Source organism: Catharus ustulatus, chromosome 4, assembly GCF_009819885.2.
Source record: "Catharus ustulatus isolate bCatUst1 chromosome 4, bCatUst1.pri.v2, whole genome shotgun sequence".
NCBI classification, from domain to species: domain Eukaryota; kingdom Metazoa; phylum Chordata; class Aves; order Passeriformes; family Turdidae; genus Catharus; species Catharus ustulatus.
The window spans coordinates 6,576,199-6,588,721 of NC_046224.1; the positions used below are offsets into that span (position 1 = coordinate 6,576,199).

The 12,523-nt window shown below is 42.7% G+C and overlaps 1 protein-coding gene across 1 annotated transcript in view; it reads left to right on the forward strand.

The window, feature by feature from the left end:
• Nucleotides 1-953: 953 nt before the first annotated feature.
• LOC116995170 (probable 2-oxoglutarate dehydrogenase E1 component DHKTD1, mitochondrial) overlaps nucleotides 954-12,523 on the forward strand; it is a 13,326-nt gene continuing 1,756 nt past the window's right edge. The window contains 11 exon segments of the mRNA XM_033057566.1: nucleotides 954-1,002; nucleotides 1,005-1,112; nucleotides 2,804-2,935; nucleotides 2,938-2,958; nucleotides 3,432-3,643; nucleotides 5,219-5,413; nucleotides 5,715-5,984; nucleotides 9,032-9,203; nucleotides 10,738-10,936; nucleotides 12,198-12,349; nucleotides 12,352-12,508. Coding sequence (XP_032913457.1) covers nucleotides 954-1,002; nucleotides 1,005-1,112; nucleotides 2,804-2,935; nucleotides 2,938-2,958; nucleotides 3,432-3,643; nucleotides 5,219-5,413; nucleotides 5,715-5,984; nucleotides 9,032-9,203; nucleotides 10,738-10,936; nucleotides 12,198-12,349; nucleotides 12,352-12,508 — 1,667 coding nt within the window.

A 12,523-nucleotide genomic window follows, 5' to 3' on the forward strand; every position in this document is an offset into this window, starting at 1 on the left:
GGCATCCCTGTGCAACTTCTGTGCAACAACTTCTCTGTGCAGCCTGTTCTAGTACCTTACCATGCTCACAGCAGAGAACATCCTCCTAACACCTAATCCAAACTACACTTTCCTCCTTGTCCTGTCACTACATGCTCTTGTAAAAAAATCCATCTCTTTTATTCTTGCAGGCTCCCTTCATGTACTAGAAGTCGACAGTTAAGTGACCCAGAAGCCTTCTCTGCAGGCTGAACAATCCCAATTCTCTCAGCCTTTCCTCATAGGAATGGTGTTCCATCTCTCATCATCCTGGTGGTCTCCTCTGGATTCACTCCATGTCCCTCCTGTGCTGAGGACCCCAGAGCTGGGTGCAGCACTGCAGATGGGGTCTCACCAGGCTGGAGTTGGAAGGGATCTCTGGAGATGATCCAGTCCAACCCCCTGCCAAGGCAGGGTCACCTGGAGCAGCTGACACAGGAGCACATCCAGGTGGGTTGTGAATGTCTCCAGAGAGGGAGACCCCACAACATCCCTGAGCAGCCTGTCCCAGTGCTGTGCCTCTCTCAAGGAAAAGTTCTTCCTCGTGTTGAGGTGGAACTTCCTGAGTTTTATTTTATGGCCATTGCTCCTGGTCCTGTCGTTGGGCACTACCGAAAAGACTCCGGCACCAACTTCTTGGTACCCATCTTCTGCAGACAGAGCAGGCCCAGCTTCCGCAGTCTCTCCTCACAGCAGAGATGCCCCAGAGCCCTCCTCATCTCTGTGGCTCCGCTGGACCCTCCGCAGCAGCTCCTTGTCTCCCTTGCACTGAGCAGCCCAGAACTGGGCACAGCACTCCGGATTACCTGGCCGGAGCCCAGAACATCAGATGCTTCTCGCTCCGTCCGCCCCCGAGGAGCCGCTGAGGGCCCCGCTGCGGGCGCCGCCCCCGGGCTCGGGGCGGGTCCGGGGGCGGTGGCGGGGGCAGCGCGGCCATGGCCATGGCGGCCGCGGCGGGGGCTCGGGCCGTGCGCTGCGCGCTCTGCCGGGCGGCCCGAGGCGCTGGTACCGCACCGAGCGCGGCGTCTACGGCTACAACCCGCGGAAGGCGGCGGGCGGGCGGGCGGAGGAGCAGCGCGGCGCCGGCAGAGCAGGTCGGACACCCCCGGGGACGGAGCGGGGGCTGCCCCGGAGCGGGCCCGGGGACGGAGCGGGCTGCGTGTGTTGTTCCCGGCGGGACAGAGCGCGGAGCAGACCCGCTCCAAGTGCTCTTGGCTGTGGTTTGTGCAAGCCTGGGGTGCCTGGCCCCGCTCCACGGGCTGAAGCAGCTGTGAGAGCACCGGCTGTGAGAGCACCGGCTGCTGGAGTTTCCTCAGCGCTGGGCTCTTGGAGAGTTCTGCTGCTGATAGCTCTGCCACGCGCTTCTCACTTTCCGTTTATATCACGGTGCTTGGACCAGCCGAACTGAGGGTGGTGAGACACTGACAGGCTGTCCAGGGAGGTTGTGGATGCCTGACGGTGTTCGAAGCCGGATGGGATAAAACTTAGAGCACCCTGGTTTAGTGGGAGGTGTCCCTGCCCAAGGCAGGGCGGTCTGTAAGGTCCCTTTCAAACTTCCAACCCCTTAACAGTCTAGGATTACGTATAGGTAACTCTCTCCTGTAGCAATCCTGTGTTGCTTTTAGCTCCATTTCATAGTGCAGAAATGTGATTTCAAGTAGAAAACTCTTCTAGGTAAGAGTGTGGTCCTTGCATTAGCTTTACTCTGGTAGAAATAAACCCTTTGCCCAGAAGCAGCAGTTAAACCAGTTTGCAGCTCCTGGACATCGAGGCCCATCACAAAGTAGCCTCCTTGTTAATGATCAACTTATTTTTATGTAACATTTAAAAATTGCCTTTAAATGGCCTTCTTGCTGAGAGCCCTGTGGGCAGTGTTAGCCTTATGTCTGGATTATGCCCCTCTGCTGTAGAACCCAGTAGAGAAAAGGGACTGTTTTAAATAGCTGTGTGATTGTAATGGCTGGAACAGAGTGTCAGCAATAGAAATACAAGTGTCAGAGAAATATCTTTTGTGATATGGTCTGAAAATTGCATTGTTTCGGAAAACAAAAGCCTTCAGACCTGGCTACTGTCATAATTGCTGGGTTTTTACCAGGATGAAAAACCCCTCCACGTTAGGAATGCTTTATAAGCTGGTTCACGTCATTGATTTGTAGCAGGTTGTGCCTGCAGTATGTTTTATTGTTTGCAGTGTATCAGCCTGGTCTGTGGCTGTGCTCAGTGACCTCTCACCTGGTCATTTCTGCCCATGTCAATAATTTTTGGCTCAGCACATGCTCTTGGCTCCCACAGACAGACTTTGTTTTTTTTGAAGTCACGGGACCTGAATTATTGTTAAAACCCAATCCTCCTGTCATTCCAGCAAGGAACAAGGAAGCATAAGTGATAGGATTCACTTGGCTTAGGAAGTAAGACTATGACCTGGTAATGTGCTGATCTCAACTTGGATGTACCTATTTGTAGTGGTTTTGACTCACCACTGTTGTAAAGAGATTCAAAGTAAAATGAAGTAACTTTGTCTATGTTTACAGGAGCTAACCTATGAGGGGAGCTGTGGGGGAAATCTAGAGTGTACTTGCTTGAAAATTGCATAGGGGAGCAGATGTAGCAGTTTGCTGATGGGGCTGTTGTGGGGTAATAAGGTAGAAACAACTGCATAGAAAAGCTCTCTTTCCAGTCAGAACCTTGATGGTTGCCAGCAGACAAAATATTCCTGTGTTGATGCTGTAAGTGGATTTAATCTGAGCATGTGTTTGATACTGATCTGTTTTCTTTTTGGTTTTAGTTGACCATGGACTTGCTCGTTTAATAACGGCCTATGCTGAACATGGCCACAAAGCAGCCAAGATAAACCCACTGTTTGCTGGCCGAGCTGTTATGAACATGGTACCTGAAATCCAAGAGCTGGCTGAAGTTCTTCAGGTCCTCTTGTTACTACAGGTGAGTCCACGGCCTTATCACAGCAAATTCTGTTCATGGATGACTTATTGAGGGGCTGTGGCTTCTGTGGAAGAGTCAGATATTGAGTGGTGGCTCAATCAGTGATGAAAACTGTTGGATAGAAAATTGTCAACTTCAGTCTGTTAGAAGTCATAGTGCAGTGAGAGGCTGCCTTCTAGCATCTTCAGAAATCATGAAAATTTGTACTTGTTCTTAGAACTACTGAGGTTAAACATTAATTTCATGTGTTACTGTAGCATTCTATGATTTACCATAATGCTTAACACGGTCATGAAGGTTTGAAAGTACAGGGGCAGAAGTCAAGGATTGTCTTTTCTTGGCTCTCTTAAGAGCCTTGATGCAGCCTTAAACAAAGGAAGGGGGTCTCTCTCATTGCTTTATTTTCTCCAAAACAGGCCTTAGTGCTACCCCCTTTTCCCCCAAAGTGACTAATAACATTTATTTCCCACCAGGACTTCTAAACATGGGAAAGGAGGAGGCTTCTGTAGAGGATGTGATGGCTTATCTTGACCATATATACTGCGGGCATATTTCCATAGAAACAAGCCAGCTTCCAACTTTGGAGGAGAGAGAATGGTTTGCTAAAAGGTTTGAAGAGCTAAAGCAAGAAGCATTTACACCTGAAGAGAAAAAACACTTGTGCAAACTGATGCTGGAGTCCCAGGTACTTTATTGCCTGTTACTGGATTGGAATAATCATGGAGTCTGTCATTTGATCCTTTACTATTCTGGACATGATGCAAGCAGAAAAAGAACAATCACTGTCCTGAACCTGAAGCAGTGCAATGCAGGATTCTCATTGCAGTTTGATGCTGAATTTACTTACCAGCCATTACTGAAATAATGAAGCTATAAACCCATGAATAATCAGTCATCAAAAGTGAGATAGTGTTAGATTAATGATCTGACAGCTCATATTAAATGTTACTGATAGGAGAACAAGGTTGAGCAGAGCTCTGTGAAATCTTGTGCTCTGGCTTAGCTGTTCTGTGTTTTCCTCTCACCCTCATGCTGGTCTGTTTTATTCTCCTTAAAATATGCTGTCCCTCAAGGTTTTGGAAGAGCAAATCAGAGTTCAACTATTATCTTATAGCGCTGGCAAATATGGTACTTTTCAGCAAGAACCTTTTTTATAAGCAAGTGAAATATTTATGCACTTTTTAAATATATAGAGAAAAGTGATTCCAATACTTCTGTACTGTGAAAAGTTTTAATTTTTTCCCCTTTTCTTCCCACGTTATCCAGAAGGATTGAAAGGTAGAAGAGCAGAATCTGTGAAGGTTGGAAAGGTAGAAGAGCAGGATCTCTTGAAAGTGTCCCTGTTTCCAGTTTTCCAAGTGGAAGGAGTGTTAAATGTAATATTTACCAGTGACTAAACGGAAGTATATGGCCACTTCATATTTTTTGTTGCCTCTTTGGCAGTTTGAGGAACTTGAAGGTGATACAGGAGGTTGATATTGGGACCCTGGGGTGCTCTACTTTAGTTTCAGTAATTTATTACTAAGAGTATAGACTGTAACCCTGACAGAATAAAACTTCTTTTATATGTGATTAGTTTTGTATAGATTATTGATTAGAACTGAATATAGCTCAGCTAGCAGTTGCCTCAGATCTTTGGGTGTGTCTTAGTCTTCCCTTCTCAGTTACAGACTTCATTTAGTTTCTGTCTTCAGTTGCAAAATCTGAAGAAATTTCCAGTGCTTCCAAAACTTGGTCACTTGTTAGAACTTTCTAGGAGGAGGTGAATGGAGGGAAGTGAGAAGAAAATAAAGTAAATACAGATTCATTTATTTTTTCTTCTCTCAAGCATTCTATCTATGTAAAGGACTGTGCCTAATGTAAATCAGAATGAATCACTGCTCTGCTAGCACTTTGTATCTCAAGATCATTATGGTTTATACTGTAAAAGAGCACCATTCCTAAATTTCCACCTAAAACAGGTAAACTACCAAGGAATTTGTAAATTAGTCTGGTCTTATAGTTCTTGAAGCACCTTTCATGTGAGACAAAGTTTGGTCCTCAATGCAAGTTTTTCTGCTTAGAGCTGATTTTTTTATAGCCATCATAGCTTCTGTTCTCAGACTGTGTGGGTGGAGAGTGAGCTGAGACTTTCCAGGGGTATGTTTAGATTTAGATTTGTTTATACCTCAAGGGTATAAACAAAATTGTATTTCAATTTTATAAACAGAGGGCTGCTGCTTAAAATAGCACAATACTGAAGTTGTCCTGTTTTTAATAGGAGTTTGATCACTTCTTGGCCACCAAGTTTGCCACAGTGAAGCGATATGGTGGTGAGGGAGCAGAGAGCATGATGGGCTTCTTCCACGAGCTGTTCAAGATGTGTGCGTACAGCGGGGTCACAGATATCATCATCGGAATGCCTCATCGGGGAAGGCTTAATCTGCTTGCAGGCTTGCTTCAGCTTCCTCCTGAGGTAAGGCATTTATAATCTCATGGGCAGTTGCCTGGTGTATTTGCAGTAAAAAAAACAAACTCTAAAGTTTGCCGTGTTGTAAATGCTGGAGTAATAAAATATTACCTGTGTGAGAGTGTTCTCCTTTCCTGTCAGCACTCAGTGAACTGTCTGTAGGAGACTGTTAAAAGAGCTCTAATGAAGGGTTTTATGTGCTGTTACTTAGAAGCATCCTTGCAATTTCAGGAGTGGGAGAGTGTTTTTCTTTCAACATGTCAGTGAATCAGAAAAGGGTTTTAACCAAATCTGTATTTCCATGCAGCTCATGTTCCGCAAGATGCGTGGTTTGAGTGAATTTCCAGAGAATTCAGCAGCCATTGGGGATGTCCTCTCCCACCTGACATCTTCTGTAGATCTGGACTTTGGCTCCCACAGACCTGTGCATGTCACCTTGCTCCCCAACCCCTCCCACTTAGAAGCCATCAACCCAGTGGCTGTGGGCAAGACACGAGCCAGGCAACAGACTCTGCTCGATGGTGATTACTCCCCAGAGAGTTCTGCACAGCCTGGGGACAAAGTTATTTGCCTGCAGGTATTATGCTCACATATTATAATTTATATTTGTAAGACTTGCTTGATAGAATGTGAACAGGAGTGTACATAGAAATATCAAACAAAACTGAGTTAATGTATGATGTCAAGAACTGAGATCTCTTTATGGGAAAAGAGGAGGGCAAGGAAGATTTCCAGGTAGCATTTGTGATGATTTGGCATTTAAATAATTGCACTTGTAAGATTTCTGAATAACTGATTTTGATACCTCCCTTTATTTGAATAATATTCTGCATTGAGAGCCATGTGTGCCTTTCACTTTTGCATTTATACTGCCACCGGAATCCTTCTTTCAAATTAATGGGTTTGGATAAAAGCTATCAACAAGACTGCAAAATGTTCAGGAGGATTTAGAATTTTGTCATGGTACTGTTGAAGACTCTGCTGGATTAGTTTTTACTCCTTAACTGACTTGTTTAGATAGCTGTAGAGGCAATCCTAAATAGTTCCTTGATAAATTTTCTTCTCTTGCGTTGACTTCAACTTGGAAAACAAGTGAGTTGAACTCTTAACATTTTAAAGCCAGGAGTAAAAACAAGTTGGGCAGAAATGTTCTGCAAAGTGTAACAAACAGGGAGGAAGTTACATGTAGAAGTGAAAATGTATTTCAGTTAAAAAAATGTTTTGCTTTCTTCTGGAAGGGTGTGGATATTGTGAAAAAGCAGACATGAGAATACAAAATATTCTGGGCAAGTTGGGTTTCTTAATTTTTTATTTTAAAAAGTCTGCAGAGCTTGCAAGTGCAGCCAACTTTTGCTGCCCAGTGCGTCTCCACTTTTCAGAGCAGTTATCTTAATTTGAGAAGATACTATTGTGTCTTTCTCGTAATAGTAGATCTTCACCATGTAGTAATGAATTTTCTATGACTTTACACAAAGATTCTTCAGGATAAATGGACTCTTCCTATCCAAGAAAAAATTCACTTCTTAGGATTTTTGTGGATAAGTGGTAGGGAAGATTGCATAGCAGAGAAAAGAAACATTTGATTCTGTCCTAAACACCTCCTTGTTAGTAAACTCATTCAAAGTATTCCTAAAAGGAAGAAGATGTATAATGTAACCTTACTGTCATTACTTGTGACTGTGTCCTTAGGAGGTACACAGGTGAGATTGAAAACAGCAAATTTTTAGTTGTAACTAAACTAAAATTGTTAACTGCTCTCATTCTGCTAATTGAGAAGAAAGAGATGAAAGCAGGCACTTTGTGTTTCAGAATCTTGGCTTGGGAGCTTGTCTTTGAACTTTCTGTTTTTGGAGTGCTTTCTCTTGAGAAATGTCAGTGTAGGCACTCTGAATTGAGGTTTATACTGGCAATTTTTCTTTTCTTGCACAAGCCTCGGTGCCAGAACTTGAGGGGAGAATGAGTAAAGATGAATTAAGGTGCCATTGTCAGTGGTGAACTTCATTGTCCAGGGTCTGAAGGTCTTCTTTTCTGGAACTTCAGTGTGCTCAGAATTTATAAGGATTATGAAACTCTTCTTGGTTAACTACCAAGGAGATGGACATCTCTGCAGTATTTAATTGTCCATCTCTCATGGACAGTGGTTTATTTTTCACCTTCTCACATACCTTAACTCTGGTTCCTGGACATCACACAAATACTGATGTTTATGAATTGAAATGAAATCTGAGCATAAGATCTCCCAGAAATAAATTCCACCCTCTGGGTCTCTGGTGAATTAAACTTGATGATGACCTTGCTTTTAGCTTTTTGCTAATGCAGCCCAGAGGAAAACATGCCCTAGCAGAAACTGTCTTCATTTTTTTGGTAGAATGGGTAAAATCCTACCTGCACCACAGGAATTGAATCCTCTGGGGTTTGAGATACATATGAACAGTTTTGTGTAGTTGATAGTCACGCTGTCTTTAGGCTTTAATGCTTTGGGATGTGCTAAAGGCCATAAAGTTTTCTCAGATGTTTTAGGGTCTTCACTCAAATGCTCTCACCGAGATATGTAGCCTTCTTAGGCAGCAGAAGAAACCAGGAGGGAAAAGTGAAAACTCAACACTTCAGGAACAAGTGTAGCATGGTAAGGGAGAGAGTGGAAATGCTGGCTTGTCTCTCTTGCAGTAGTTCCTTTGTTTGGCTGTGAGACCTCTTAAAAAATCTGTATTAGAATGGTATAAAACCCAGTGCTGCCGTTTCACTGGTTGATGGCACCTCTGTTATCTTGGTGTACTTGCAAAAGTCTAAGGCTTGAAACCACTTTGCCATAGCTAGACAGTAGAACTGTCATCTGGTTTCAATAAGGAAGTGCATCAATCTGCATAGTGTCTTTGATCTGCAAATGATTGAGTCTGCATTCTGAGAAAGCTCTGGTCATATTCATTGGAGAACTGTCTCCAATTTCAAAACATTGAAATGTTAGATGGTATTCATTCCAGTATCTCTAGTCTTTTTTGGAAACCTGGGCTGGATATCACAGTATTCTCCCTTCAAAGCTGTTTTTTTAATTTGCAACATTTATTTGCTATTGCTATTTTGAAATGTAACTAAGAAGTTAACTTAGATTTTATTTCCTTCTGAAAGTTTTTCTTTGCTTTTGAGTGCTTCCATTTGGTTCATTTTCCACTTGTTTTTTGTTCTTATCTGTTTGATAAGATGGAAATGGGCATAAGTCCCAGTTCACCAGCATTCAGCTTCAGCAAAGGTGTAGTGAATGCTGTGGTGAGTGGCTCCCTTTGTTCAGGGGTCAGTAGCTTGCCTCTGACTGCTGCAGCTTTGCCATAGCCAGGACACTTGCATCACCTGGATACTGGTGATCACTTTTAAGAGATTATAGGTCAGTTCCAGGTAGGGATTACATCACACATTCATGTACATATTTTGGCTGCTGTGACCTTGTGTTAGTGATAAGGCTACGTAAATTCTCAAGTCATGGAAACAGTATTCTGAAAGTAGGTCCAGCTGGAACTGTGTCTGTTCCAGGTACCCAATTGAGAAGGTCTTACTTAATGAGTATGGTTTTGATTTTGCTGTTCTCCAGTGTTTCCTAATGAGACTTTTCCATCTTCTTCCCTGCTACAGGTTCATGGCGATGCTGCTTTCTCTGGGCAAGGGATTGTTCCAGAAACGCTGACCCTCTCTAATCTACCACATTTCAGAGTTGGTGGGAGCATCCATTTGATTGTTAATAACCAGCTGGGCTATACAACTCCTCCAGAGCGAGGAAGGTCATCTCTGTACTGCAGTGACATTGGTAGGTAGGGGTTGAATCACAAGGAAGATTGCTTGTTATGTCAGAAAGGATTTTTAACTCCAGTGTAAGCTCTGCAATGGACTTTTTATAGCAAGTGCCTGTCAGTTCTAGGGAGAGATTATTATAACTCCAGTTTCATGGTAGAGTAGGAATTAAAATGATTATTATTATTATTCCCTCCTACTAGCAACAATTCACATGCTAAAAATATGCCCTCCCCTATCTGCTTTATGGCAAAGACTACATATCAAGGGAAAATCTTGTCACATTTTTCAGGATGTGATAAAATAATTGCAAGTTTTCTGTGAAGTCTTTAAAACTCAGTTTCTGTCATATTATTGACAGCTTTTAAAAAGGTAGTGCAATGGAGTATATAACAGATTTGTTTTAAATATATCTTGTTAAATTTCATAAAAATCATCACAGTATGTTTTCTGAGCAGATTTTTAGGTCAGATACTCCTCCATTTTTGCTGTTTCGTTTGTCATCATGTGAGCCTGTTGAGCTTTCAGTTTAAAGATTAAGCTCAAGACTTTTCTGTGCCTGAACTGGAAGCTTTGTTTTGGACTGATCTTTCTTAGTGATAAACAGATGTATTATCAGTAAGATCAGAACATAGCAGTTAGTTCTTGTATATTCTTGTATATGTCTTCCTATAAGTAAAAATATACTTTTGTATGCTTTTGACCTAACATCAAGTGTTTGTCTTATGGTTTCATCAAACCAAGCAAGTAGATTCATTATATCTGATAAGGTAGATAGCATATGTTTTTACTGTTTCTCTGGGCTGGTTTTGTGTTATGATTGTTTTTTTGTGGGTTTGGTTTTTGCCTGCACCCTTAGTTTTCCTTTCTTCTTACCTGTCAGTGAGAAGGGCTTTAGTATTATGTTATGTAGCTGAGCTTTAGTATTTTGCTGGGAGGAAAACTTGACATGAGCCAGGAATGGCTGAAGTATCTTAGTTTCCCAGAATTTGGATACATAAAGTACAAAAGGAGCACTGTTGCCTTGCAGCCAAATTGTCATACTGGAGAGGGTGTTAAATATTGAAATTTTACAGCATTCTCCTTAATGAAGAGATTTTTCTGCCTGGAGGAGCAGTGGACAGAATGATACTCCCTGCTAATAAGGGAGAAAGTTACTTTTGGTCTATATGAATTCATAGTAGTGATAGCTTAGGATAAAAGAAATAAAATTCAATTTCTGTTTGAAAGAGAAGCAATCAAATAGTTCTCTCCCAGTTCTTGTACACTACCAGATTAATATGATGCAGGAACTGTATATAAAAAGTCCTCTGGAAACAAAGTGCTTGTAAAGAAGTTGTGCTCCAAGTGGCAAATATAATGGTTGGGCTAATTTCATGTTCTCTCAGGCAAGACTCCTCTTCTTACACCAGCTCTCATGGCAAAGAAGATTTTTTTTAATTTGTTTTTATTACACTTACTTCACATGGGCTGTCTGTAGTTTCAGCAGAGCAGTGTGTGTCTGCTTTCTTGGAAGTGTGATTTCTGTTGTGTTTTGAACCCCTGGGCAGGTAAAATCGTTGGCTGTGCAGTTATCCATGTGAATGGGGATGATCCTGAGGAAGTTGTCCGTGCCACACGACTGGCTGTGGAGTACCAGCGCCAGTTCCGCAGGGATGTCATTGTGGACTTGCTGTGCTACAGGCAGTGGGGCCACAATGAGCTTGATGAGCCCTTCTTCACCAACCCTAGCATGTACAAAATCATCAGGTGAGGGTGGCACCACCTCAAGTCTTGCTGCTGCAACAGAAGTCTCTGTGTGAGATCCTTTGACATATCCACAGGTTTACATAGGTGCAGCTACACTGTCAGCAGCCCTTGACTACAGTATGAGTGATAATAAGATGTTAATGAGCAATCATTACTGTTGGCTCTTGAATGTGTGGCTTGGTGCTTTTTGGAGAGCAATCTTGGACACAGCTCTTGGATTTCAAATTTGTGACCACTGGTAATCAGAGGGCAAAATTGCCTTCTGTGTGCCAAGGGGAAGTGTGCATGATGTGGGAGTAGGGGCAGGAAGCCAGCATGATGTTGGTCTTGTCTTTGCCTGTTCTACTGTTTCCAGTGGGGACTCATCTTTATAAAGCTTTTAAATGTATTCAGAGTTCATCCTTATCCCTTAAGTAAAACACACAAAAACTCACTTGCCAGTGAATTCTGGTATTTTAGGTGAAGCATTTATGGAATGGTTGCTTTGATTCTCTCCAATGCAGAAATCCTACTGTGAATTTCTCTGAAGAAAATATGCATGGTAGCATGGAGGGGATTTTGACTTGTTTTTACTTGTAACTGCCAAATATAGCACTTTAACTTTTTTAACTATAGCACTTTAACTTTTTTAATAAAGGACTAAAGACACATCTCTAAAAGAACTATTATCTTTCTGAAAATGCCAGGAAAGTGAACTTTCATGCTAATAAGGATTATGCACCAGGACACCGTTTATATGAGTTTTCCGTGGTACCTGATTATAGTAAGGTGGTATTTCCTTGTTCTCCTATTGTTGCCTGGAAAGGCTGACCTGGAACAGAGACTAGACAGGGCAAAAGGAATAAAATAGGTATTTATTGAAATGATACACTTTGGGTAGTGCAAGAGCCCGGCTGGGGCTACACCCAAATCAAGATGGATCCAGGTCACGAGTTTTTACACTTTTATAAGTTTTGGTTCATCTACACATTGGGGTCAATTTTCCAACCACAGCCCCAGGCTATGAAGTCTCAGCCCCTGGCTCACCCCCTTTCCTTCCCCAATTTTTATGCTTTTTGGGTACAGTTGTCCTTGATTCTCTAGCTAGAAAAGAATTGTTTTGTCTAAATACCCTGTGAAGAGACCTTACTAACACCTAATATAAGTTTGGGAGCTATAAGCAAAAGGGATTCTGAAAAATATAAAAGCTAAACCCCAAGGCATCACTGTGTCACTGTTTTTAGGCTTGATTATCTATGTGGTTTGATTCCCTCCCTGGCAGATCCCGTAAGAGTATCCCGGACACGTATGCAGAACACCTCATGGCTGCTGGGCTCATGACTGAGGCTGAAGTGGCTGAGATAAAGACCACGTACTATTCTAAGCTGAATGATCACCTTGCCAACATGACTTCGTACAATCCACCTCCTACCAACTGCAGGGTCACTGGCAAGGCCTTGTGGAGCCTTCTGCCAGAATCACCACCTGGGACACGGGGATGCCTGTGCCTCTCCTGCAGTTCATTGGAGTCAAGTCCGTGGAGGTGCCCGAAGAGCTCCAGATGCACAGCCATCTCCTGAAACCTATGCACAGGTGAGTAGAGCATCA